This window comes from Camelina sativa, chromosome 10 (assembly GCF_030686135.1).
Source record: "Camelina sativa cultivar CO46 ecotype springtype chromosome 10, ASM3068613v1".
NCBI lineage: Eukaryota > Viridiplantae > Streptophyta > Magnoliopsida > Brassicales > Brassicaceae > Camelina > Camelina sativa.
In genome coordinates this window covers 8,731,791-8,757,488 of record NC_141889.1, presented here as the reverse complement: position 1 = coordinate 8,757,488, position 25,698 = coordinate 8,731,791, and the positions used below count along the sequence as shown (strand labels likewise).

Sequence of the window (25,698 nt, the reverse complement as noted above, 5' to 3'; positions counted from 1 at the left end):
TTAACTTTATGAAAATGGAAGCTTCGTGCCAAAAAAACAAATAACATTATAATAGGTCTTGTATACGTAATCGTTTGTTTTTTCGTTGTTAAGCTGATGCGACCAATTACTATATCCTAACTTTTTCATTAATCAAATAAGTTTTTGAAAGAATTGAGTCTCAAGATATACACTTTCTACGGCGATTGTTTTATCACATTCAAAACAAACATTCACGCTAGCTAGTTCATGAACCATATATTTTCACTGTCACATAATATTAAAGTAAAACAAACGGCCCATAGTAGTTGAAGAATAATTTTTTTTTGTAATATATATATAGAACTTGAAATGGACATTTCATGATATAATTTGTAGTATATATATGGCAATTGAAATGGACATTTCATGATATGATTTTTAGTATACTCCCGCAACGAATCAATTTACTTTTTCTTTTTTTTTTTCTAACGAGCAAAAAACTAATCTAGTATAATGTTATAGTACATACTGCATACTACATACGCATACGTTTGATTTAAGTGGTGAGCCTTAAACGTATGATACTATTTGATTCGGTGGGAGCATTAAATTAATTAGATGCGCCAGTTTTTATATTTTCTCCTAAAAGTCTTAACAATGGGACCCAAATATCCGATCAGATGATTTTTCCAGTCAAATTGCTTATCTGATTGTCTAGCCAATGTTCGTTGTTTGTTACAGATTCATGTCGTATCCCCCTTGATTTGGATTTTGTAACTACTATCTACATTACGATTATTTAACATTAAAAATCTTAGTTATATTTTTTTATTTATCTCATAATGCTTTTGACTCGCTATTTCTGAATAACCCATAGACCGTTTCGCTAGAATTGTTATGTCGTGCTTTAGAATTGTCGGACATATCACCACTTTCACCTTAGAAATAGAAATACATAGAAAACAAAATAAAAAAAATCAGCAGCCTCTTGCATTTTTATATATTTACCTCTCAAGGTTGCATATCTCTTCTATTGTTTTCTATAAATTGCTAATTGTAATATTTTTTTTGATGGAAAAGGTAAAAACGCAAAACGCGTGGGTTGAAAAAATCTGTCGAAGTTGCATTGTTTAATTCAATATGCATGCATTAGACAGTTGTCTTTGTCTACCATTGATTATTATGGTGCAGCAGATCCTAGACTCTCTAAAAAATAAAACTTACTAGCAGATAGATATATGGACAATACACTACTATTTGGAACAATAAATAATTTATTAAACATCTCATTTTCACTATTAGTATCTCATTTCTTGGATGGAAACAATGATGATGTACTCAATATATTAGTTATGATGCTAGTCGATAGCATTGTAAAATAAAATAACATAAATAACGATTTGGTAAAATTCTATAAGTTTTGTAATGTTTTATAATAAGCAATATTTATCTTTTTCTGAAACAATCTTAAAATAAACTAAGAATTAGTTTATTTATAGTTGGAGAAATTATCTGTTAACATATATATATGATTGTATACTACAAGTAGGGTCATGGTTCCCCACTCTCTTCTCTCTTTGCCCGATCAAGCCATACTTCTTCCTTCACTCGTCTTCACCATCATTATTCTCTAAATTTGGCCATGTCTTGATATTCTCGTGTTGTATGTATGCGAAATCATATATTTGCTTAGTGAGAACTTTATACGCAAATGCTTTGTTAGTATTAATCGAGAGGCTTCTCCATCAAATGAAAGAAGAGCTTCCTCTCATATTTGTCCCACGAGGATCCTTAACATTAATACCAACAAGCGAGCGTCTCTGTAATAATATCCAGGTACTGTTATCTTAATGAAAACTCCCTTTTACATATTCACTATTAGATACAAATACACAAATGTCATGGGATTTACTACTAGGTAACTTTGAGAGTTATAATTTTGTGGGAGAGGATAAAATGATTCCTAACTTTAACTGTATGCTTGCTTATGATGAGATTGGGTCGTCATAGATTGTTGGAGCTTCAATGCTCATAAATGATATGTACTAATCTACTTCCATGGGATAAACCATCACATCCATATATCTTCCTTCCCTCTTTGTTCCTTCTAAACGAGTTTCCTAATTTTTCTTATATATTCTTTAACTAATGATTTGTGGTTAATATTTTTTGTTTAATTTGTTACCTTACTTTTGAAATAGATAAGGAATAGTGCTTCGTACTGAGCTTGTTCGAATTATAAACATTCATAAACATTTTGAAGTTGGCTTGTGATTCTCTCCATCAACATTCAACAATGGCAATGAAGATGAAGGGCATCTACAAAAGCTTCAAATCCATCTCTCAAATGTTTGGTATATTATTTTACCATACTTTAGTTGCATCTCATCTGATTATACTCCATTATATTATGATCTATCAAACTTTTTCGCAAATTTATAGGAATATTGTATGTTTTACACATTAAATAAAAATATACAAATTATAATATAAAAGTGTAAATTTCGTAAATTCAGGTATATATATACGTACACCCACAAAAGATAAGAAACAAAAAAAACCAATTTTTCGGTCCATTATTTACTATGGTCCATGTTATTGATTTAAAAGAGCATTCAATTATCTTAAAGATGTCTTCTGTGATTAATATTGCATTAACAGCAATTAAATGATGGAACGAAAACAATTATTTATGGTCAACAGTTGTGAAAGAAAGAGATATAGAAATTGGGTACCCAACAGAAGTAAAACATGTGGCCCATATTGGTTGGGAGGGCTCCTCTGGCAGTGCTCCTGGTTGGGTAAGCTCTCTCTCTCTCTCCTTCTCTTTGATTTCCCAAAACATTCTTATTTTACTCCTTATTTTACTCTTTATTTTACTCCTTATTTTACTCTTAGGAGTATGTTTACTTGAATTATATACTACTATATACCACCAAATGATGATGTTTATTTCAAAATTTAATTGTTTCCGGGGGAGTATAGATGAGTGACTTTAAGGCAGGAGAAGAGCTCTTATCTCCAAGAGCATCATCTTTTGGCCATGCACGACATTCGAATTCTTTCTTCACACCTTCTGCTTCCAGTGGTAATTTTTAATCGTTGCATTTAAATTAGATGTGTATAAGCAGTTTTAATTAAATTTAGATATTTAATGGAACTGTTTGCTTTTAATTATAGATTTTGATGAGGGCTCAAGCCAACAAACTATACCGGATAGGATAAGAGATATACCTCCAATTCCAGTAGGTTTATCCAAGATTCACACTAAGAGCAAGAATAGAAGAAAGAAACCATCTTCGACATCATCACCAAGATCCAAACCATCTCCAAAATCTTCTAGATCAATGGGTTTATCTAAATCTTCGCATAAATCAATGATATCTCGGTTAAACTCTAATGCATAACTAGAGTGAACTAAAAGGTACAATGAAAAAAAAAAACAAAGCGTTTGCCAAATATTTTTCGTAAGGAACTTTGCTTTTGTAGTTCCCGTGGTTTTCTTTTTGTTCAAAGTGTCTGTTTTCGTAGTTCTCATATTTGAACAACTATATGTACACTAATGTAGAAAGACGTAACCAGAAGAAGAAAAAAAAAGGAGAGAAATATTTAAATTTTGTAGTCTATATCAATCTATTTAATTTTAATTATAATCTTGATTTGGACTTTGGATATACTTCATCAAGAACAATTGAGGCTGAGGCTGAGGCTTTATAGCTTTGAGTCTTTGACGGCCCGTTACTCAAATCTTTTTGAAAGTACAGAAAAGAGTGGGACAAAACTGTATATATATATGATTAATTAGTTGTTGACAAAAAGAAAATGCATATGATGAGTTTTGTCATCATTTTAGTACGTCACATATATAATTCTGAGCTTAACAATCCTTGTATGAATGATTCGATGTCGTCATACGACTTTTCTAGAGTTTGGTTAGTTTTATAGAGCTTAACAATCCGTAGATGATTAGTTTTCTCATCTAAAACTAACTTTATGTACATTGTGAAAAGAAAGAAAATAAACATTTAGTTTACGCATATTACTAATTTTTTTACCAACTTTTTACATGTTAGGAGGTTTTAGCAAATCGTGTTATTATAAAGTTTAACATAAAAATATAAATTGATTTCAATAATAATCAAACTAGAGGCACAAGTTGACTACATATTTAACAAATTGTAAAGCAAGTAAAACATTCTTATCCAGGTTATAATCTCTTGCAAGTAATCTTATATTAGCATGTAGCTTTCGGAATTAAAAGTAACCAACCTTGATAAGCTTTTAGCATTCATCACAACTAACCATTATAGTTAAAAGAAAGTTGTGATTTCAAAAATAAAGCTTAGTTTCTCATTTGACATATTAAACTTTGATTATGAAGTGTACCCATTTTTTATAAACCTTATCAAAGAAAAAAAACAAGAACAAAACGATACATAGTTTCTAAAATGTGCTAATATTCAGAAACTGATACATGATACATTTGTCTGAAACTTCGTTTCAAGTTACTGAAAATAATCATTCACTGGACCAAAAATAAATAAATATTTTTGTACTGTATAATAGAATTTCTGAATTTGGATTTTGGAGTTTTAAAATTAAACGAAAACAAAAACAAATTTGAAGACATTAAATGAGTTAGTTGGTAGGCAGAAGTCACTCTTTCCCACTAGCTATTATTAGAAGGAAACGTCCCCACAACTCCAAGGCGTTTCAGCTTCTTTAATTTACCAAATTACCCTCCTCATTTCTATTAAATCATCCCTCTACAGAAATGCACATCCTGTCGTTTGTTTCTAGAAGAAGTGAACTACATGCCGGTTTCTTGTATAACGATACGTTGCCGCTTTGGACTCGTATTACAAAATTACAAGTGATGAATTAATCTATGAATACACTATAGCTAGATTAGATAGGATATGTAGATAAAATAACTAGACCTATAAATATTTCGATACATAATTTATGTTAATTGATGCCCACCTACGTGAGTTTTTTAACAATGATAATTAAGCTATACATAGGGTGTAGCAGGTCTGAAATTGTTTAAAATACTTTAATCAACTTCTTCTATATATAATTAACAACTTCAAGCGGGAAATCACAAAGTGGTGCATAATAAACTCAATGACTAAATTAATATCATACGATCAGCATAGTTAACGGAATAAGTTAATTACTTCGTCATCCATACTAAGTTAATATTAAATCCAAATCAAACGTAAAAAAAAAAAATAGAAAAAGGCAAATTATATCGGAAAATTCACGAGGAAGACGACAAATGCAAGGAAAACAGCTATTAATCTTAATAGATATTGAAATAATCATGATTGGATGATGAATAGTGGACATAAATTTGCATATATGTGTAATGTACCTCTCCACACATATATAAGATATGAGTTCTGTATTAAACCTTCTTTTATGGGTCAACAGCTAAACACAATTAATCACAGATCATTTCATTTATTAATCATTACAAGTCAAATAATTTTAATCTAATAGTTGTTTCAAACATATAATTAAAGTAGGCCATTTTCATCAACTGTAGAAACTCAAATTCTATAACAAAACTTTTTCACCATTTAAAAAAAAAAATGATGAGTGTCAACCAAAAGAGCTACTGTCTTATCAGGAATTTGTGAACAAATTTTCAACCTTTCCCAAATAAGACGAGTGTCAACCAACTTTTTCCAACCAAGAGATATTAGGTTGCTGCTACACAACACACATACTTAATAGCCATTGCATATTTATGCATATGCAATGCAGGGTCGTGCGTCAGAAAAGAAACATATGACCCCCAACTTATTTAATATATTGGGAGCTCTATTTGACTATATTTCATATACTAGAAAATAACAATGTTAATTAACGTTAAGTTTTGTTTAAAATAAAATTTCGTTATACGAAACAAACTTATGCTTTTTCGCAATGATTTTTTTAGAGTATCTAGTGTGTGTTTACATTGATTAGTAGGGTTCCGTTTTTTATATGTATATAAATATACCACGTATCACGTACAATACATGAATATGAACATATATAATTGTAAAAGTGAATCTTGTCATTTTCTTGTTGATGACATATATAGTACTGTATGCAAACAAAGTATAGCTTAATCCAATACCAACCACATAACACGTCAGGCAAAATCCAATTATAACCGTATGTGTATGTGTATGCATGTATGTTACATGCACAAATGTCTGAATCAGTCAGTGTACGCATATGTGTGTGATGTAAATCTTAATGTATGAGCTGTTTTCTTGGACCATGGTCCACAATGGATATTGCTCCCCAACTACATTAGTCAATCGACTGTCCAAATTTTAATTAAGATAATTAATCCAAACTACCATTAAATATAACTTTGACCTTTTTCTAATTCGTTTTTAGTTCTTATTGGAACTTACGTGGTTTCCATCTCATCCCTTTCTTTTGTTCCTTGATAGTAGGTCCAATAACAAAAGTTATCGCATATCTTGTGTATTTTTGGTATGAACATATAATTATTTATGCTAGAGTATACATATATATTTTTTTTTCAATAAAGTAATTTACACCCAATCTGGCATCATCCAAAATATGAAATATTATATGTTTGACTATAATATTTGAGTCTTTTAGATTTTGATAATTTATCTCATGAATATGAATTAATATTAATCAGTTCAGGATAATAAGCAGAGTGATGTGGACCATTAACAGCGATGTGAAATTAAAAATTGTGATTAATAATCTTGGAAAATTTTGGATTGCTTAGTTATTATATTATGACGATCGTGGTGTCAGTGTCATGGATTTTGGAACTTTAAATTAATCTTTTAAACTAGCGCCTACCATTTGAATTGTATAGAATCTTACTTTTGAGTTTAAATTGCTAAAGTACTTTTATAATGACAGTATAATTAATTAGGACCTAAATGTAGTACTCATACAGTGTGCTCTCATCACCAGTCAACCATCAAAAGAAGCTAATACTGATAAATATATACCATGCTGGTATTCGAATAATTGGCTTAAAAATTAGGCCATAAATTAGAATTTCATAATGCACATTATTGACTGATACAAATGTATACTAATTGTGAGTATTTAAGCCATACCAAGCATTTATATGTCCATATATATTGGACATGTACATAAGCAATAAATGTGCAGTGCAGTATGCGCAACACACAAAAATCAAACTACTTATTAACCTACTCATATAGATACTTTATACATAATAAAATGATCTATAAGTCTATAACCATGAAATGGTAATATACTCTATTTTCATTTATTCTTGTAATTTTCTTACCCTAAGAGAATCCGTGAGGTCAAAGGGAAACAGTGAATTTTTAAAACATTGATGAATTGCATTTTTTTTTTGCTCTCTAGAAGAAAAAAAATATACAAGTAGTAGTATGAATTTTTCTCTCACTAAAAGCATTAATGGACCTTTCGATAATCATAAATGCAATGCACCCTCTCTATGCATTTCGCAATAACTCCTTCTCCTTCTGCCACATCCTCTCCTCACCACCTCTCTCTCTTCTTCCCTTTCTCCTAAGTTCCTCAATTCAATTCACCAAATTCTCCTTTTTTTCTTCTTCTTCTTCTTCTGAATAGTGATCATACTATCTTTCTATAAACCCTTTCAGCTTTCTCAATAATTCTCCGCATCTATCGTCTTCTGCCCTCCGGATCTCCACTAGAAAGAGAACCAGAAGAATCGGAGCTAGGGTTTCATTTTGTGTCCAAAAGTAAGCTCTCTCTCTCTCTCTCTCTTATATACATACATGTGTAACTTGTCTTTGTTTCTTTGAGGAATGGGATCTATATTGCATGTTTTGTTCATAGTAGCCGGATCCGTTTTATATTTTTTCTTCTTTTCATGATACATCTGCATTTTAATTTCAAGTTGTTTTTAAGTTAATAAATGTTTTCTTTTTGTCACGATCTAAAAATAAGCGTTACTAAAAAATTAAACCTCTTTGGAGTTAGAAGTGTAAAAGGGGGTTTCAGTTTGACAAAATTTTCCTTCGTAGTTGTGTGAAAGAAGGCCATTGACTTATGTCAACTCTTTAATTAACTCTATATATAATCTACGTATTTTTTTAATTAATTAGTTTTTGTTTTTTTCCTCTCTATCCATGTAGTACCTTTTTTCAATTAAGTTTTAGTGAAAACGATATTTTTTTCATTAGTCATTACACTAAGACCAAGGTCAATATTACCGCGTGAAAAAGAAAACCTTAATTTTTAACTTACAGATAAAACGTTTTTTAATATCTCCATCTCACTGGCTTTTTGATGTAGAAGAGAGAGGAAACATCATTAAATTCGATCTAAAACTTCAAGATTAAAACAAGATTTCAAAAAAAAAAAAAAACAAGAGATCTGTCTAATAGGGTTTCAATTCTTTTGTTTTAGTTATCAACAAGTCGAGTTTGGCTCAACCGAATACTAATATCGATTTGAGGTTCACTCTAAAAAGTAAGTAAAACCAAATGAATCTTTGTATTTTATGTTAGCTAATAGAAAATTAGGGTTTCCTATAGATCGACAATCTCGTCATCCGTTTCTTCTTTTGTCTACCTCTGCGTTCTCTTGTGGATCCGGTGATGTGCTCAGTCTTGTGACTTTCAAGATTGATTCTATCGCTATTGTTTATAGATATTTTGCTTAAATTTAGTCTTTTAATTACTTCAATTTCTCTCTAATTTTTCTTCTATATTATTGAACATTATGCTTAATTAAATATTCGTGTCATATTTCTTAATTGAATTTCCCGATAACTTGTATTTTATATGCAACGAGGTTATGTCACGTAGTGGGTGCATTTATATTCATACCTTTTTTGATAAGATGAATACATATGCTAATACAAGCGTATAGGTATAAATAACCATCAGAAATAGAGAGAAAGACCAATCTTTTGCTTTTCGGTTACTTATGAAATGTGAAAAAGACCATATAAATATATCTATTAAAGGCAAGTATAGTTTCATAATATACAGAGGATTACTTTCCATAAGCCAAGATTATCTTCCGTTTCTACTTTGATCTTTCCTCTTTTCATATCTATAAACATGACCATTTTGATCTTTGATTTTGGACAGTGGGAGATACTTGGACTAGAAAGATCGAGATGAATCAACGAAAATGATTTAGATAATCATCTTGAAGATTTGAAGGAAGAACCAAGAGCTTCAAAACCTTCAAAATCAAAAGGCATCCATCATCATCATCATCATGTATCATCCAAACATGTTCGAGTCTCATCATCATATGTTCGATATGACCCCGAAAAACTCCGAAAACGATTTGGGTATAACTGGAAGCCAAGAGGATTTCGAGACTAAGTCCGGTGCAGAAGTCACCATGGAGAATCCTTTAGAAGAAGAGCTTCAAGATCCTAATCAGCGTCCCAACAAAAAAAAGCGTTACCACCGTCACACGCAGCGCCAGATTCAAGAGCTTGAGTCGTAAGAAAATTTTCCCACTTGAGAATATTGTTAATTAATTAATGTTTTTGGGGTTTAGGGTTTATGTTTGTTTGTATGTTTGGTTTTTTTTTCTAATAGGTTCTTTAAGGAATGTCCTCATCCAGACGATAAGCAAAGAAAAGAGCTGAGCCGTGAGCTAAGTTTAGAACCACTTCAAGTCAAGTTTTGGTTCCAAAACAAACGAACCCAAATGAAGGTATATAAGGCTAATGTTGATTATTAACTCATTTTGTTCATTAATTTGATTTATTAGATAATTATCTATGAAGCCTTCTTATAACACATGTATGTTTAGCTAATTTATTGTATAGTATAGCTCCAAGATTTAGGAGTTTTCTTATACTCATACCCATTTGATATGTTTTAAACTATTGATGAAACCAAACATATTGAAGAAACATGTTATTTTTATAGGCGCAACATGAGAGACACGAGAACCAGATTCTGAAGTCAGAAAATGACAAGCTTCGAGCAGATAACAATAGGTACAAGGATGCTCTAAGCAACGCAACCTGTCCAAACTGTGGTGGTCCTGCGGCTATAGGAGAAATGTCATTCGATGAACATCATTTAAGGATCGAAAACGCCCGTCTACGCGAAGAGATCGATAGAATCTCAGCCATAGCTGCTAAATACGTAGGGAAGCCACTATTGGCTAACTCCTCTCCTTTCCCACAGCTCACTTCTTCACACCATATTCCCTCGCGCTCGCTTGATCTTGAAGTTGGGAACTTTGGCAATAACAGCAATAGCCAGGCTGGTTTCGTAGGGGAAATGTATGGAACAAGCGACATTTTGAGGTCGGTTTCGATCCCTTCTGAGGCTGATAAGCCTATGATTGTCGAGTTAGCTGTTGCTGCCATGGAGGAGCTTGTGAGAATGGCTCAAACTGGTGATCCCTTGTGGGTTCCAAACGATAATTCGGTTGAGATTCTGAATGAAGAAGAGTATTTTAGGACGTTCCCTAGAGGAATTGGACCGAAACCTATGGGTTTGAGATCAGAAGCTTCAAGAGAGTCCACGGTTGTTATCATGAATCATATCAATCTCATTGAGATTCTAATGGATGTGGTATGAATCTGTCCCCTTACCTCTGATCTTTTTCAAACTTCAAGAAAGGTTCTATAACTTTTGATGTTCTTTCTCTGTATAGAATCAATGGTCTAGTGTGTTCTGCGGAATTGTATCGAGAGCATTGACTCTAGAAGTTCTCTCAACTGGCGTTGCAGGGAACTACAATGGGGCATTGCAAGTGGTATGAAACTTGAGAACCTATTTAACTTTTTACTTGCTTTACAAGCTATTATTCCAAATCATGTAATAATCGATTTCTCATGTGTTAATCTTTTTTTTGGTTATTCAAAAGATGACAGCAGAGTTCCAAGTCCCATCACCACTGGTACCGACACGTGAGAACTACTTTGTGAGGTACTGTAAACAGCATAGCGACGGGATTTGGGCAGTTGTTGATGTCTCATTGGACAGCCTAAGACCAAGTCCGATCACTAGAAGCAGAAGAAGGCCCTCTGGTTGTCTGATTCAAGAATTGCAGAATGGTTATTCCAAGGTATACTAAGGGTATTAATTAATACTTCAAGAAGTATAAGGTGTAGAGTTTGAGTTGTTTTGTTTTTTATTGTTGTTGAAGGTGACATGGGTAGAGCATACTGAGGTAGATGATAGATCGGTTCACAACATGTATAAACCGTTGGTTAATACCGGTTTAGCTTTCGGTGCAAAACGTTGGGTGGCTACACTTGACCGACAATGCGAGCGGCTCGCTAGTTCGATGGCTAGCAACATTCCAGCCGGTGATCTTTCCGGTAAGTTTTACCATCAAATCAGATTACTTTTTGAGGGTCATCTTGATCAATTTGTAAGTTATGAGATAAAATCGAAAATAATATTTGCTTATTTGGTCCCTTTAATTTTGTGATAATTACGAAAGTGATAACGAGTGCTGAGGGGAGGAAGAGCATGTTGAAACTAGCGGAGAGGATGGTGATGAGCTTCTGTAGCGGAGTCGGCGCGTCGACTGCACACGCCTGGACTACATTGTCCACCACAGGCTCCGACGATGTCCGGGTGTTGACCCGTAAGAGCATGGATGATCCGGGAAGACCACCGGGCATTGTTCTGAGCGCTGCTACTTCTTTCTGGATCCCTGTTGCACCAAAACGAGTGTTTGATTTCCTCAGAGATGAAAACTCAAGAAGCGAGGTAATCATCAAATCAAAAGATTTGTATTCAACTTAGGGTTTAAAAGATGTTTAATTTAGGGTTTTGTGTTCAACTTTGCAGTGGGATATACTTTCCAATGGAGGCTTGGTTCAAGAAATGGCTCATATAGCAAATGGTCGTGATCCTGGGAACTCTGTCTCCTTGCTCCGAGTCAATGTTAGTAATGTTCTATATAAGTCTTTTACTAATATTCTGTAACACATAGTTTTCTTGTTCATAAAGTTATTGAGATTTTTTGTTTGTGAAACAAAAAAACAGAGTGGGAACTCGGGACAGAGCAACATGTTGATCTTACAAGAAAGCTGTACGGACGCATCAGGATCGTATGTGATATATGCACCAGTGGACATAATGGCTATGAACGTGGTTTTAAGTGGTGGTGATCCGGATTATGTCGCTTTGTTACCATCCGGGTTTGCTATCTTGCCTGATGGCTCTGCTAGAGTTGGAGGAGGAAGTGCTAGTACCGGTGCTGGAGGAGCCGGAACTGAAGGAGGAGGAGGGGGAGAAGGAAATAATCTTGAAGTGGTTACTACTACTACAGGGAACAATGGTGGTTCACTGCTCACAGTTGCGTTTCAGATACTTGTTGACTCTGTTCCAACCGCTAAACTCTCTCTCGGCTCAGTTGCTACAGTCAATAGTCTGATCAAATGCACCGTCGAGCGGATTAAAGCCGCTTTGGCCTGCGAAGGCGCTTGATCGATGTTTTCAGGTACGCAATATTTCTCGAAATTTTTCATCACTATACGGATAATAATCACATCTTTTGATATGTTTTGGTTTGTGTTTTTGCAGAGTACTATGGGAGTTATAAAGTGAGGTTTAGGAGTTTATGGTAATGTTTGTGTTATTTATTTTTTGGGATTTTTATAGTTCTTTTGAGATTCTCCAAAGGAAGTCAAGAACGCACCTTTCTGCGTTTAATCTCATTTCCGCGTTTGTTTGCGGACGGGCCAAAAAAAACAAGAGGCTTGAGAAAGAAAAGGTAAAGAGGTTCGGGTATTGACTTCTGCTGGAACCAAAAAAAAAACGGTTTGTTGTGTTTGGGGTGGTTTAGCGTTTTCTCTGTTTATCATTCACTAGCGAACATTTTAGCGTTTTGAGTCTACTGTCAAAGTTGTATGCTACTACGTACTACTTTGTTATTAAACCACTCTTGTGATACCTGTCATTTATATATTATCGATGAAACTGTGTTTATTAGTTTTATTTCTTTTTTCTTTTATCAAAATGTGAGATTCTGTTCTACCTTTTTCACATCTCTTTCAATCTCTTTCAATAACCACCATCTCTTTCAATCTGTTTTATTTCTTCTTCTATTGAAAAAAAAAAGGGATGGTTACAAATGATATACTACTAATCAGTATGCAACTTTTGTCCCGTTCTAATAATTCAGAAAGTATCGTTGTCGGTTCTTGCAATCACAAGTCATTTTCTTACGAAGCGACCCATTCACACCCATCAACAAAATCAATTCCATCAACATAAAATATTTTAATTGGTCCTTCAAATCTTTAATACTATTGTATTCTTCTTCCCCGTCAAAATCTTAATTTTCTTGAAATCATTAGTGAACTGGTTTGGTGAAATATCATTGTCGACCTAAAAAGGCTAACAGTGAACAAAGCCACTCATTTTTCCAATTCTGTCTATATAATTTCTAATCTCGAACACACAAAAGATGAAACATCCATAGTTTCTGAAATAATAATAATGGAGACCAAGTCATCAACGTACCTTTCTCAGTTTCCACTTGGGCTCCTATGCTTCATCATCATAACCATGGTCTCATCATCATCTTCATCAATATGGTATGATGAACATATTTCATTGAAAGCGATTAACGCAGAAGAAAATTTCGTGTTCCCAAAAAACTTCCTCTTTGGCACTGCTTCTTCTGCTTACCAGGTTCTTAGGATACCTCTTTCCTATACTTCAGTGCTCAGTTTAAAATCCGCAGAAGGGTTTTAACATTAGTTTTGTGTGCTCTTATGGTATATATTCAGTATGAAGGAGCTTACTTGACCGACGGCAAAAACCTAAGCAATTGGGACGTTTTTACAAGCATCCCTGGTTAGATCTCATGAAAACACTTTTGTGTATTGTGATATTAAGCTTTTTCAAAAGCAGAAGCTAAACTTTAATGGATTCCTTTCATTTCTTGTTGCTCAAGTCACCACATGAAACCTTTCTTGATATATCTTTGTATAGGAAAAATCGCGGATGGAAGCCAGGGGAAAGTCGCTGTTGACCATTATCACCGATACCCGGTACATAACTGTAAATCTATACATGTATTCTTGATCTTTTTCGACACAAATCTCTAAAAAGAAGTCTTTAGAAAGAAAGAAAAAATATTGTGATTTCTACACTTTAACAGGAAGATTTGGATCTGATGGAAGATCTTGGAGTTAATAGCTATCGACTATCTTTATCATGGGCTCGGATTCTTCCAAGTACGATTATTCTTTCTTTCTTTTTTTTTTTTTTTCTTTTTTTTTTTTTTTTTGCATTTTTTCAATCTCTCTATATATGAGGTCTTTTTCAAAAAAAAAAAAAAAAAAAAAAAAAAAAAAAGTCTTTTTCAAAAACTTTTGTGTTTCCAGAGGGAAGATTTGGAGATGTGAACATGGGTGGTATTGATCATTACAACAGAATGATCAATGCTATTCTCAAAAGAGGTAAACACTAATTCATAGATTTTCTTGAAACAAAATCAAGAAACCAAACTTAGCACAATCATTGTCAGGGATGGATCCATTTGTCACGTTAACACATTACGACATTCCTCAAGAACTCGTAGTTAGATACGGAAGTTGGCTAGATCCCCAAATCCGGTACGCATACACACACTAGCACATATGTTACGTGTAGATACGTAACCTAATACACTGAAAGCTAAATAATTGTTCTTCAGGGAAGATTTCGAACATTACGCAGAGATTTGCTTCCGACACTTCGGGGATAGAGTTAAATTTTGGACTACGTTCAACGAACCAAACGTTCAAGTTATTTTGGGTTACCGGACAGGAACTTACCCGCCTTCACGTTGTTCCAAAACTTTTGGAAATTGCACACATGGCGACTCTGACGTAGAGCCAGTTGTAGCAGCTCACAACATTATCCGTTCACATCTAGCCGCCGTCAGCTTATACCGGACGAAATTTCAGGTAAATCAAAATTGTAACCGTACTAGCTAGATATTTCAGATTGGTTGAACACAAATTTGGTTTCGTTTAGGAACGACAAAGAGGAAAGATCGGTATTGTTATGAATACGATCTGGTTTGAACCGGTTAGTGATTCTTTAGCAGATAGATTAGCTACTGAGAGAGCTCAGGCTTTCTTCATGACTTGGTACGTTGGATTAGTTCTAAAAATCTAGTTCATATCTTAGCAAAATAGTAGAATATTCAAGTTTTGAATCGAAAGAGTGCAAAAATGCAGGTTCTTGGATCCGGTTGTATTTGGAAGATATCCAAGAGAAATGCAAGAAATACTCGGCGAAGATCTTCCTGAATTCACAAAGGATGATCTTAAAAGCTTTAGTAATAAATTAGACTTCATTGGGATTAATCAGTATACAAGCAGATATGCAAAAGATTGTCTGCATTCCGCATGTGAACCAGGCAAAGGAGGTTCGAGGGCTGAAGGTTACGTTAATGCAAACGCCCTTAAAGACGGTTTACGTCTAGGAGAACCGGTAATGTAGACAAAACCAATCGGAAGTAAAAATGTTTATCAGAAACATTATTTTGAGTTATTTGTTATTGGTAATATGATGATGCAGACTGGAGTAAATTGGTTTTCTACTTATCCTCAAGGAATGGAGGAGATGTTGATGTATGCAACAGAGCGGTACAAAGACATTCCATTGTATGTAACAGAAAACGGTAAGTAATATGATAACGCCCATACTGTCTGAGCAAGTCTCTGAGGTTTTTGCCGAAAGTTTTCATCTCATTGCATTTGCAGGTTTTGGTGAGAACAATACCGGAGTATTGTTAAACGATTACCGGAGAGTGAAGTTCATGAGTAACTACTTAGATGCAGTCAAAAGAGCTATGAGGTAACAATGCTCCAACTTCAAACATAACTCAAATATGTCTTGATTCTATAACCCTAAAGCTACTGGTGAAAAATAGGAAAGGAGCAGATGTAAGAGGATACTTCGCCTGGTCTTTACTTGACAACTTCGAGTGGATATCTGGTTACACCATACGGTTCGGTATGTACCACGTCGACTTCAAAACTCAAGAGAGAACCCCGAGACTATCAGTTTTTTGGTACAAGAACTTCATTTTCCATCACAGAGCTCAGTCCAAATGTGATTGATGCCTGAAACAAAAGGAAGACGCAAATTTATCTCTCTTATTTGATTCTTCAGTAAAGTAGGAGTGCATTGTAAAAGTAAGTTGTCTTATAAAAAAACCAGTTTCAATAAACAAGCGTACCTTCACCTCTCATTTATCGCGGCAAGGTTAGATAAGTGCTCAACATCAGGACGTGTGTTTCATCTCCACCATGGAGTTCCAGCTTCATAGAAGTGCTCCCCATCATCATCGTCCCATGAGATTTGACAAGCTTGAAGACCGATTCCTACCTTCGGTTCTTTCCCATGCCTGTCAATCCATTCAGCAACAGCGGTTTCCTTATCGTTCTCATCCATTGTGTAGTGTTTCTTTGCTTTCCCATAAGGGTTGATCTCAGGATTCACCATTTCTGCTATAGCTGCTGGCATGTACATAGAGTCACCAACCAACGGTGCCCCATAAGCTGCAAGCTGAGCCCGGATCTGAAAAATTCAATCAACATAGCAATTGGATGATCCTAACATATTCAGATAAGTATTATGTTTTACTTAGGAGATAAATGTCAATTAACCCACCTGGTGAGTCTTGCCTGTCAGAAGGTTTATTGTACACTCATAAGCAAATTCTTTTGATGTCCATCCACAGTCCTCAATATTGTGTTTCTGCTCAGTACCTGCATCGGGCCAAGGAATCTTCTTACATTCTAAAACCTCAAGTTGACACAAGTGCCAGCCTTTAATCGAATCTGCATTTCAAGAAATATTCACATCGTTAGGAAGATCCATGATCAATTATTCAAATTATGTTTGATGATTCTGAAGATTTATAAATAGGGTTTAGTAGTTTACCTTCTGATACGAGTCTTGGAGCCATATTTTTTGGACGCATATAATGTGAGATGATTCCAGTGGGGAGAGGTGCCGCCGCAAGAGCACGGTATAGTTTCTTCACTTCTTTGTTCTTGAAGGGAAGACAAGAAAACCAAACATATTACAAAAATTACATAATCCCCACAACTTGTTCTTGATTACATTGTAAAAGCAAACTCACTCTTATTTTCGTGTGGAAGACCGAGCAGTACTCTTTCGTTCTAGCAAAGACAACACTGTAGTAGAGAAAGAAGATAAGCAATGCGACCTGATCAGTTAAAGATGTTAAATTACAAACTTCAAAGCATGAAAAAAGTTTTTTACAGGACAGTACCAGCCTTCTGTGCAGTTATCAATCTGATGCGTTGTTTTCAGTGGTTCTGGTAAATCCAATGCACGTGAGGCAAATGTGGCACAGCTCTCTTCGATATTATCTGTCGTGCCCCCAACCTGATAAAATCCCAAAATGGGTCAACACATTGATACACTAAGTTCAGTACTTAAACCCCAATCAGAAGTTTCTCAGGAATTGAAGAAAGGAAAACTCTCTAGCATCCCCAAGAAATGGAACACAATAAAACATATTGATAGTAAATTACAGTCCCATCATGTATGAAATTAGCTCAACAATGTTCACAATATGAAGTACTTTTTTGCAAGATCTCTAATGCAACTACAGAGGTCAACAATACAGAGAAGAAATCATAATGGATGTTATTACATACCGTAGTCCCGGCAGGTTTATCCAAAATGACATAAGAGTCAGTCACAGCAATAATCCGTGACTTCCAATCAATTTCATAGCACCTGATATATAAAATCCATTATGCTAAAGTTACTATCACCAAAGCTCTCAAGTTCTAAACATATCATTTACAATGTGTATTATTATTACCTTGGTGAACGTTTTGGGTGAACGTGCACACGCAAATAAGTTCCAGCTTCAGCATACTGATCAGTATGAGTCACACGAAACGTCTTCTGAGCTTCTCTAACAGTTTTGCCTTTAATAGAAGATCTCTTCTTTAGTACAGAAGGAGATGTCACTTCTTCAAACAGTTTAATCTGCTCAGGTGTCGCAGTTGGTGGAGGTTTAGGGCATACAAGAGCGTAATGTACAGCTCCAAATCGAATAAGATCTGCAACAAATCTTCACAGAATGAAAATTTTATATACAACCCATTCTTAGACTGGTTTGATTGAAGAAGAACACAAAGAGTTAGTACTTACAAAGGAGGAAGATCCAATTGCTTAGAGATAAACTCAGCTACAAGAACGTCGTCTTCTAAAACAACCATATGCTCAATTCTTGGTGGGAAATTATATGGAGGACATGGCATCAATCGATTGTATTCAGGGTATCTGAAACAAACACATAAAGCAATTGAATTTTGAGAGTAAAGTATCGAAATTTAAACGAATGGAATAAAAAGAATCAAACTTTAAGCATACCCAGAAGTGGAAGAAGAGGAGAGTGTGGTTTGATTTTGAGAATCGGTTTGAAGTAAGGACAAGCTTGTGAATCTCCGTGAAGAAGATATGGAGCGTGGAGAGTGTTTTTTGTAGAGATTGTCGTTGGGACGGAACAGAGGAGGAGTAGTGGTTATACGGGTGGAGCCTAAAGTGCGAAGGAGAGATACCGGCGCAGTGAGGTTCCGGTAACCGCCTGTTAACGCCGGCGAAGCCATGGTTGGGTGATGATGATGCTGTGGGTAATGTGACCTATGGAATCGGAATCGTTATCGTTATAGCGCCAATTTACTATTTGGGCCTTAAAATGTAGCATTTATTTTGGGCCGGGTTAGAATTGGTTCGGTGATTAATTAGGTTGGTTTATTCCGGTTTGTTGCTTGGTTGATATACAGAATGTGTATACTTCTTTTTAAATTATGATTTACTAATAAAAATCATGCAGTCTCTCTAGTTTTAGTGGGAATGATCGAAATTATTATGTTCCCTGACTTTAGAGTAAAAGGAGAAACATGTTAATTTAAGGGAAAAATTAAAATTAATCCACGGCATGATAGTAGGAAAAGTAATTGAAGTAAACAATCATGATTTTAAATGTTTAAGAAAAGGTCAGATGTATACAATTTTCAAAACATTTAATTTAAAATAGTTTGTGTAATTTGTATCATACCGAATCATATTTTGTCATTTCTCTAACAACCATGTGTTATATAGAGAGCATCATTGTATTGTTCCTTTTGCAACAACATCTCTATCAGCTTAACATCCTCAAATCTTCCAAATTTTGTTTTTTGTAATAGTAAAATACGTAAATATGTCTAAAAATTCCAAAATTTGTGACATTCCAGAATAATAAAATCATAGTTTAAGAAGCGTACGTACACTTGTATTAGAAAATTACGTACGTTGTATAGGATCAATCCATTGTATTTGAAAAAAAAATATACGTTAGATTAGCTGAATTATGGAAATAAATCATCTAAATAGATAAAGAAAGGGATGATGACCAACACCAACCAAAGCCATCATATAAAAAAGGAGACATGTACATTTTTGTATTACTTTAGCTTCAAGCATTTCAACATCACTTCATTACCACTAGATCAATAGATACACCGCAGAAGCTACTCACAAAACTCTCTCTAGCTATCAATGGCTGCTCCAATCGCCATAGGTACACGAGGAACTATAGGATCTCTTGTGCGTAAAGAAATCGACTACTTCAAAAACTCCAATACATGTAAAGAAACTCAGTTCGATCCACGGAGGGGCAATTCCACAGCAAACACCAAAAACTCTCATCAAAGAAGAGATCTCTCATCATCACGGCTAAGTTCTTGGTTCTTTAAAGCCAATTGGAGAAAGAAGAAGCGGCAGAGTCGTGGTGGAAGTGGCAAGTTGCTGCCAAGTATGTGTTCGGTTGTGAAGGTTTCCGGTGAGGATCGAGTTCCCGGTTTCAACTATAGGATCTTGAAGAGTGATCATGACAAGGGTTTGCGTGTGTAGAGGAGTAAATTATTTATTGTGGAATTACGGTAAAGAGATCTTTATAAACTTTTTATTTTTTGTAATATTCAGATTTAAATTCTGTGTGGATTTGTTACATTTTAGTATTTTACAATGTCAATGAGCATAATATTCCCGGTTTAAACGCAATTTCCCTAGGTATATCGTTGAAATGTACATATGAATCCTGTGTGGCAAAATTCAAACGCCTTATAACTTTGGGGAAATGTCGAACAACCTTAGGCTAGTCGATGACGATATAATCTTTATGATTCGATCCGTGTCATACATTTACCAATATCCTTACTATTGAACTATTTGAACTCATTGTTTCTAGGGAAATTGTGGGGCTAATGTAATTTAACTTTCTATATTTGGTAGCCATTTTTAGTTCAGAAGGTTCATTTGAGCTCATTAAACCTTGAAAAGTTACAGCTTCATTTTATTGCAAACTATCAAAGGACATAACCTAGCTGCTGTACGATTATTAATTTTACAATGAATTTACTTCTCGGTCATAATATTGCCTTTGTATTCAATAAATTTTGTTGATGTTAAAACCAAATGTGGGTTGTATTCTTTGGTCTAAAACTGGTTTGGACGTTCATTCAACTTGAGTTTGAGAACACACAACTCAAATTTGTTCTTGAATTCTGGCTAATGATTTTCTTGAATCTGTGTTTTTGAGTTGGTACGGTTAATGACTTCCAATGAAGCTCAATACAAGAAGAGAAGAACCATTGCTCCGATTAAGAGATCTTATTAGTGTTGGATACTTCATAATCTTCACACGTTCATGTGCAATACAGAGTTCTCGCTGTCTCTACACAACAAGATAGATAAGCCGTATAGTTTGCGGTGTGGTGGTATTGAAAACAATCTCTTGCCTTGGCTGTCTTTGGAATGCTAAAGATTTGTCTTGTTCTAAGGAATTGTGAGGTGGAAAATGATGCAGCCACATGCACAGTCATAATCGAAATCATTGAATCTTTGTTTATTATATACTACACTTCTTTCATTAGCCTCTTTTATTTCATTTCCTTTGTCGTAATTATTATCGAATACTATTATGTTTTTTATAAACTTGATAGCAATAAAAAGTGTCCGAACACTTTTGTAATTCTTGATATGTCAAGTATTACAAATATGTTCACGTTTACGTTGAAACAATTACTTAAGAATAGTTACTTAAGTAATTGATAAACTTATCAAGAGGTTCTGGACGTTGTAGTGGTCTTGGTGTGTTTAGGCTGCGAAAGTAGTTCACCAGCTTCTCTAAGCTGAAGCTCCATCATCGCTCTTGAGATATGTAGCAATAACTGACATCTTGATCTAAAGTCAACTAGTCAAGAATGTTTGGATATTTTTGGCAGGCTTCCAAAAAAGTGTATTCTCTCTCGAATCTTTCTAGGTTCTCATCAGACATCTTCATCCGTTTCACCATCACTTTTTTCCCAGGGTTATAAAAGTCTAGGCATGATTCAAACCCGTCGCCTTCTTCCACTGGATTTTGCAAAACAAGAAGCTTCGTCCCTTAACTTGATCCCATTTTCCTTTTGCTTGTTTGTAAGACTTCATCCCAAATATGCCAAACACTACACATTACCATACGTGCACACGTTTTTTTATGTCTACATTATCATCAACACGTTGCCAAAACTCAAACACGGTCAAAGCAGTCTACCTAGTTCACCTAGTTATATAAAACAATATCTTATGGCATGTGTTACACGATTTGAAAATATAAAGATATTGACATATGGTAAATCCCTGAAAATTTAATTAAAAAAACAAACAAACCTACCAAAAGGTGTTGCCACTGAATTAGAGATAGACTTTCTAGAGAACTTAAGCTCTATGGTTCAAACATTGTTCAAAAACTCAACTTAACTCTTTCACAATCTCTATCCTTTTATATTTTTCTATCTTTGAGCTTGCTAAAGACAAGATTTGGGGTTGACGAATCATTCTTTCTCTGTTTTTTTTTTTAAAATATTTTGGTTTTACATTCATTCCTGTGATTATTTTAAAACTTAAAATATAAAAATCTTTAAATATATAATCACATATCTTTTCGACCATATTGTGATGCATCTTATATATAAACTCCGCTTCAATTATTTTCGATACTCCAAAAAATACTATAATTCGCATATTCAACTGTTTAATAGAAAATCAAAAATTTATCCTAACAATCATCATGTCATGACTGCCAAAAATTTGTGCATGGACGGACATATATATAATTAATTTAAAAAATGAAAAATAAAAATTTGGTATATTCAACTCTAAAATCTACATAATATTCTTTTTATTAATATATAATACATGTAAGATCACACCTATAGACTTCTACATATCTATCTACTGTAATTTGTTACTTTGTATGAGATATATATACCATAAATTAGTAAATTACAATTACTATTCTAAAAATTGATTAGATATATTGACTTGTTAAGTTAAATCTAAAATATGCCTATAATACAATTATATATGGAAATAATTAATTAGTTTATGTGTCCTTTTTTATGATTCTTTCTCATTTCCATCCCTAATATTGGATAAAATTTGGGATAAAATGTGAATATCTTACTACCATATTGTTAATAACAGTAGAAAACATGTTAACCTATTTTTAGTAACAACAAAACATGGATATAAAAATTCAACAAATCTGAACCCATAAATGATAAAACTTTTTCTTGTAAAATGAGTCACTAGTCACTACATTTTCATAACAACTAAAAAAACTAAAAAATAATATATCATTTTCATTCAGAAAAAATGTAAAATTATTCAACAATAATTTTATATCATCTACCTTTTTTATAACATCGAATCACTTCTTCTTTTCAACGTTTTTTTTTTACTTTTTACTTTGTAAAAAAAAAAAAAAAATTGGGGTTAAGAATTTACTTTAAAAAAATATATATATATTTAGGGTGACACGAAGTGATGTAAATAATATTTGGAGGACGTGTGAGGGAACAAGCCAGAAGCAACAAAAGCAGAGTCTTTACTGTATCGAAAAGATCGCATCATTCTCAACCGTTAGATCTTCCTCTTCCTCTCCATCTCTCTCTCTGCCATCTGACCTGACCTGTGGTGGAGTTGCAGATATTCAAATAACTCATCCCCATCTCTTTGTTCACCTCTCGGATTCTAAAGAGCTGAGAGAGATTAGGGTTTCAAACCGTACCTGGGGTTCGATTCGGTGGATTTTGGATTCTTCTCTCCTGCGGAAGTCTAATAGGAATAATTGCTGATATCGAGGAGGAGAATGACGGATTCGGGTCTGATGATGATGCCCGCGGAGATTGCTGGAATTTTAACGACGGCGTTTACGAGCTGGTGGGATGATGTTAACGAGTCAACTCAGTGGCAAGATGGGATCTTTTTCGCTCTCTGTGGTGCTTATGCTCTTGTTTCCGCCGTTGCCCTTGTATGTGTTTCCTCTTAATCAGTGGTTTAATTTTAGGAGCGAATTAGTTTTTTTTTTTAAAATGGTTAATTTTGAGGTTATAGATCAATTCCTTTGCGTGTTTGACCTATCTTTCCTTTTTTGTTAACAATCTGATTCGTTGGAAATGTCGAACCTTTGTTGTTGAAACATCGTTTTCTATCTAAATCACCGAACTTGAAGTATTCATTGTATAGTTGGATGATTTGTTCTATACTTTATTTCTGGGTTTTTTGGTTAGTTGGCTGTGTTTTTTCCACCTGTAGGTTTTGCGATGTGTTGCAAATTTCTGACCTTTTGTTTTTAAATGGGATTATGATTGGTAGGTTCAACTGATAAGGATCCAAATGAGAGTGCCTGAAAATGGTTGGACTACTCAGAAGGTGTTTCATCTTATGAACTTTGTCGTCAATGGAGGTTATTATCTCCGTGATTCCTATTTGAGACAAATTGATTTGTGTTTACACCTTTTGGATTATGGTTTTGTTGACTTTCTCTCTGTTGTGTGTAGTTCGTGCGGTTCTATTTGGATTCCACATGCAAGTATTCCTTGTGCATCCCAAGGTGAGAATGTTCTCTCAACTTTTCTCTCAACTTTACTCTGGTTTAATGTATGTTTGTTTTCAAATCGATGGAATGCATCTTTTTAAGTATTTAATGTAGATGATTGCTGTGAGGTAATGCAGGCTCTTTGCTGGGTACTATTGGATCTTCCAGGCCTTCTCTTTTTCTCGGCATACACGCTGCTTGTGCTGTTCTGGGCAGAGATATATCACCAGGTAGCTAAAAAGAAAATCTTGATGTGTGTCGACTCTCTCTTGAAGTATCCAGACAAGCTCTGAATACATATGTTGTTGCCACTGATGTGCAGGCTAGAAGCTTGCCATCGGATAAGCTGCGGATAACATATATTTCAGTCAATGTGGCTGTATATTTGGCTCAGGTTCATGTCTGATTCTTATTATTGTTTCATTTCTTTTCATAATTCTAGGTTGTAGTTACTGTGATTCTTGAGATGTTATTCTTTGATACTAAGAATCTGTGTGACCTTAGTCACTTCTGTAGACATTTCCGGTGAGTCAAAAGATGTAAGAATAAGTTTGACATGTAACTGATGTCTCTATCAGATTGGTATCTGGGCATACATCTGGGTAAATGATAACAGCACTGTGGAGTTGGTTGGAAAGATATTTATCGCAGGTAGGTTCTTTTTCTGGTCAAGCAAGTTTACTGAAACCGTTGCTAAGCAATAATACTCCATCTCTTAATCTTAAACTCTGTATTTACAGTTTTATTGGTTATTTTCTTCTTCTTCCAGTTGTGTCTTTCATTGCCGCATTAGGCTTCTTGCTGTACGGAGGAAGGTATGTGTTTTTGTTATTTCCACATGCCTTTCTATCAAGATGCCTACTTCGATGGCTTTAATGTTTTTTTGTATGGTATAGATTGTTTTTCATGCTAAGAAGGTTCCCTATCGAGTCAAAAGGAAGAAGGAAGAAACTCCATGAGGTATTCAGATTTATATATACGTATGCATATGAATGTGCTTGCGTAATTTATTGCTTTTTCACGGATTGGCCATTTTTGTAATTAAAATGGTTTTAATTGCAGGTTGGATCTGTGACAGCCATATGCTTCACATGTTTCCTCATAAGATGCATTGTGGTAAGTCTGAGATAGAACCTAAAAATAATGAAATATTTTATCTGTCAGTTATTCTTTTAGTCATGCTGATGAGTGTCTTGATGTTTTCCATGTAAACTTTAGGTGGCTGTATCAGCTTTTGACAAGGATTTAACACTTGATGTTCTTGATCATCCAGTTCTGAATTTAATCTACTATATGGTAAGTAAACTACACCTTCATTAATTCTCCATCTTGTAATCTCTATTTTCTGTTTCTTCATTAATTAGACCAAATAAACAACAGGTGGTTGAAGTACTTCCATCGGCACTAGTCCTCTTCATTCTCCGAAAGCTACCTCCAAAGAGAGTATCAGATCAATACCATCCAATCCAGTAGACCTTTATCTGAACCACCACAGGGCAAGGCTGATGATGTTTAAGAGAGACAAAAGAGAAAATTGGGAAAATATCTAAGGGTGAAGAAAGAAATCGGAGTTGGAATCTGCGTGAGTTTTTGGAATGCACGATCAAAATGATTTTACAGCTTTAGTTGTTAGCCCTCCCCGCCTTGACTTTTGCTTGGTAGTTTTTTAATTATTATTATGTCTGTTTTAAGTTTATATATGCTCTTCTGCTACTTTGGAAAATCTGGTCTCAGTACAAACAAGAGGCTCAAAACATTTGTTGAGCATGTTTGATTGTTATGTTCTGTTGGGTGAAAAATAATCAAATGTTATACTTTTGTGTATTA

General features: G+C 34.4%; 6 protein-coding genes across 10 annotated transcripts; 5 read left to right on the top strand and 1 right to left on the bottom strand.

Annotated features, from left to right (window-relative positions):
- The first annotated feature begins 1,540 nt into the window (after positions 1-1,540).
- LOC104718151 (CRIB domain-containing protein RIC11-like) lies at positions 1,541-3,585 on the top strand. The gene is made up of 5 exons (XM_010435832.2): positions 1,541-1,797; positions 2,163-2,315; positions 2,665-2,762; positions 2,947-3,049; positions 3,142-3,585. The coding sequence occupies exons 2-5, from the start codon at positions 2,258-2,260 to the stop codon at positions 3,366-3,368; spliced, it is 486 nt and encodes a 161-aa protein (XP_010434134.1). The 5' UTR covers positions 1,541-1,797; positions 2,163-2,257; the 3' UTR covers positions 3,369-3,585.
- Positions 3,586-7,206: 3,621 nt separating this feature from the next.
- LOC104718150 (homeobox-leucine zipper protein MERISTEM L1) lies at positions 7,207-12,905 on the top strand. 2 transcript variants are annotated; one of them, XM_010435831.3, is made up of 12 exons: positions 7,393-7,712; positions 8,383-8,445; positions 9,072-9,437; positions 9,537-9,654; positions 9,873-10,529; positions 10,612-10,713; positions 10,825-11,025; positions 11,107-11,281; positions 11,407-11,678; positions 11,760-11,855; positions 11,958-12,414; positions 12,498-12,905. In XM_010435831.3, the coding sequence occupies exons 3-11, from the start codon at positions 9,205-9,207 to the stop codon at positions 12,399-12,401; spliced, it is 2,298 nt and encodes a 765-aa protein (XP_010434133.2). In that variant the 5' UTR covers positions 7,393-7,712; positions 8,383-8,445; positions 9,072-9,204; the 3' UTR covers positions 12,402-12,414; positions 12,498-12,905. The 2 variants fall into 2 exon arrangements, with proteins under 2 accessions (XP_010434132.2, XP_010434133.2); XM_010435830.3 differs by lacking the exon at positions 8,383-8,445 and having other exon boundaries at positions 7,207-7,712.
- A 297-nt stretch (positions 12,906-13,202) lies between these two features.
- LOC104718148 (beta-glucosidase 47) lies at positions 13,203-16,146 on the top strand. Of its 2 annotated transcripts, XM_010435827.3 has the most exons (12): positions 13,203-13,610; positions 13,709-13,775; positions 13,914-13,972; positions 14,083-14,158; positions 14,309-14,383; positions 14,452-14,539; positions 14,620-14,872; positions 14,943-15,058; positions 15,149-15,404; positions 15,492-15,594; positions 15,677-15,770; positions 15,847-16,146. In XM_010435827.3, exons 1-12 carry the CDS (start codon positions 13,416-13,418, stop codon positions 16,034-16,036), a joined length of 1,572 nt encoding a protein of 523 aa, XP_010434129.2. In that variant the 5' UTR covers positions 13,203-13,415; the 3' UTR covers positions 16,037-16,146. The 2 variants fall into 2 exon arrangements, 1 of the variants encoding a protein (XP_010434129.2); XR_015568841.1 differs by lacking the exon at positions 14,943-15,058 and having other exon boundaries at positions 13,272-13,610.
- Positions 15,641-18,640, bottom strand: LOC104718149 (RNA pseudouridine synthase 6, chloroplastic). Of its 2 annotated transcripts, none has more exons than XM_010435829.3 (10): positions 18,336-18,640; positions 18,114-18,245; positions 17,779-18,033; positions 17,609-17,690; positions 17,218-17,333; positions 17,065-17,119; positions 16,863-16,974; positions 16,590-16,759; positions 16,162-16,496; positions 15,641-16,039 (listed from the first exon to the last, which is right to left on the bottom strand). In XM_010435829.3, exons 1-9 carry the CDS (start codon positions 18,569-18,571, stop codon positions 16,215-16,217), a joined length of 1,440 nt encoding a protein of 479 aa, XP_010434131.2. In that variant the 5' UTR covers positions 18,572-18,640; the 3' UTR covers positions 15,641-16,039; positions 16,162-16,214. The 2 variants fall into 2 exon arrangements, with proteins under 2 accessions (XP_010434131.2, XP_010434130.2); XM_010435828.3 differs by having other exon boundaries at positions 16,156-16,496; positions 18,336-18,638.
- Positions 18,641-19,407: 767 nt separating this feature from the next.
- LOC104718147 (uncharacterized) lies at positions 19,408-20,009 on the top strand. Its single transcript, XM_010435825.3, has one exon. It carries the CDS (start codon positions 19,506-19,508, stop codon positions 19,857-19,859), a length of 354 nt encoding a protein of 117 aa, XP_010434127.1. The 5' UTR covers positions 19,408-19,505; the 3' UTR covers positions 19,860-20,009.
- A 2,792-nt stretch (positions 20,010-22,801) lies between these two features.
- Positions 22,802-25,698, top strand: LOC104718146 (tobamovirus multiplication protein 1). Of its 2 annotated transcripts, XM_010435824.3 has the most exons (11): positions 22,802-23,304; positions 23,649-23,739; positions 23,834-23,886; positions 24,009-24,101; positions 24,194-24,265; positions 24,450-24,522; positions 24,641-24,686; positions 24,768-24,831; positions 24,934-24,987; positions 25,090-25,167; positions 25,252-25,698. In XM_010435824.3, exons 1-11 carry the CDS (start codon positions 23,143-23,145, stop codon positions 25,342-25,344), a joined length of 879 nt encoding a protein of 292 aa, XP_010434126.1. In that variant the 5' UTR covers positions 22,802-23,142; the 3' UTR covers positions 25,345-25,698. The 2 variants fall into 2 exon arrangements, 1 of the variants encoding a protein (XP_010434126.1); XR_015568840.1 differs by lacking the exon at positions 24,934-24,987 and having other exon boundaries at positions 22,822-23,304; positions 24,768-24,851; positions 25,061-25,167.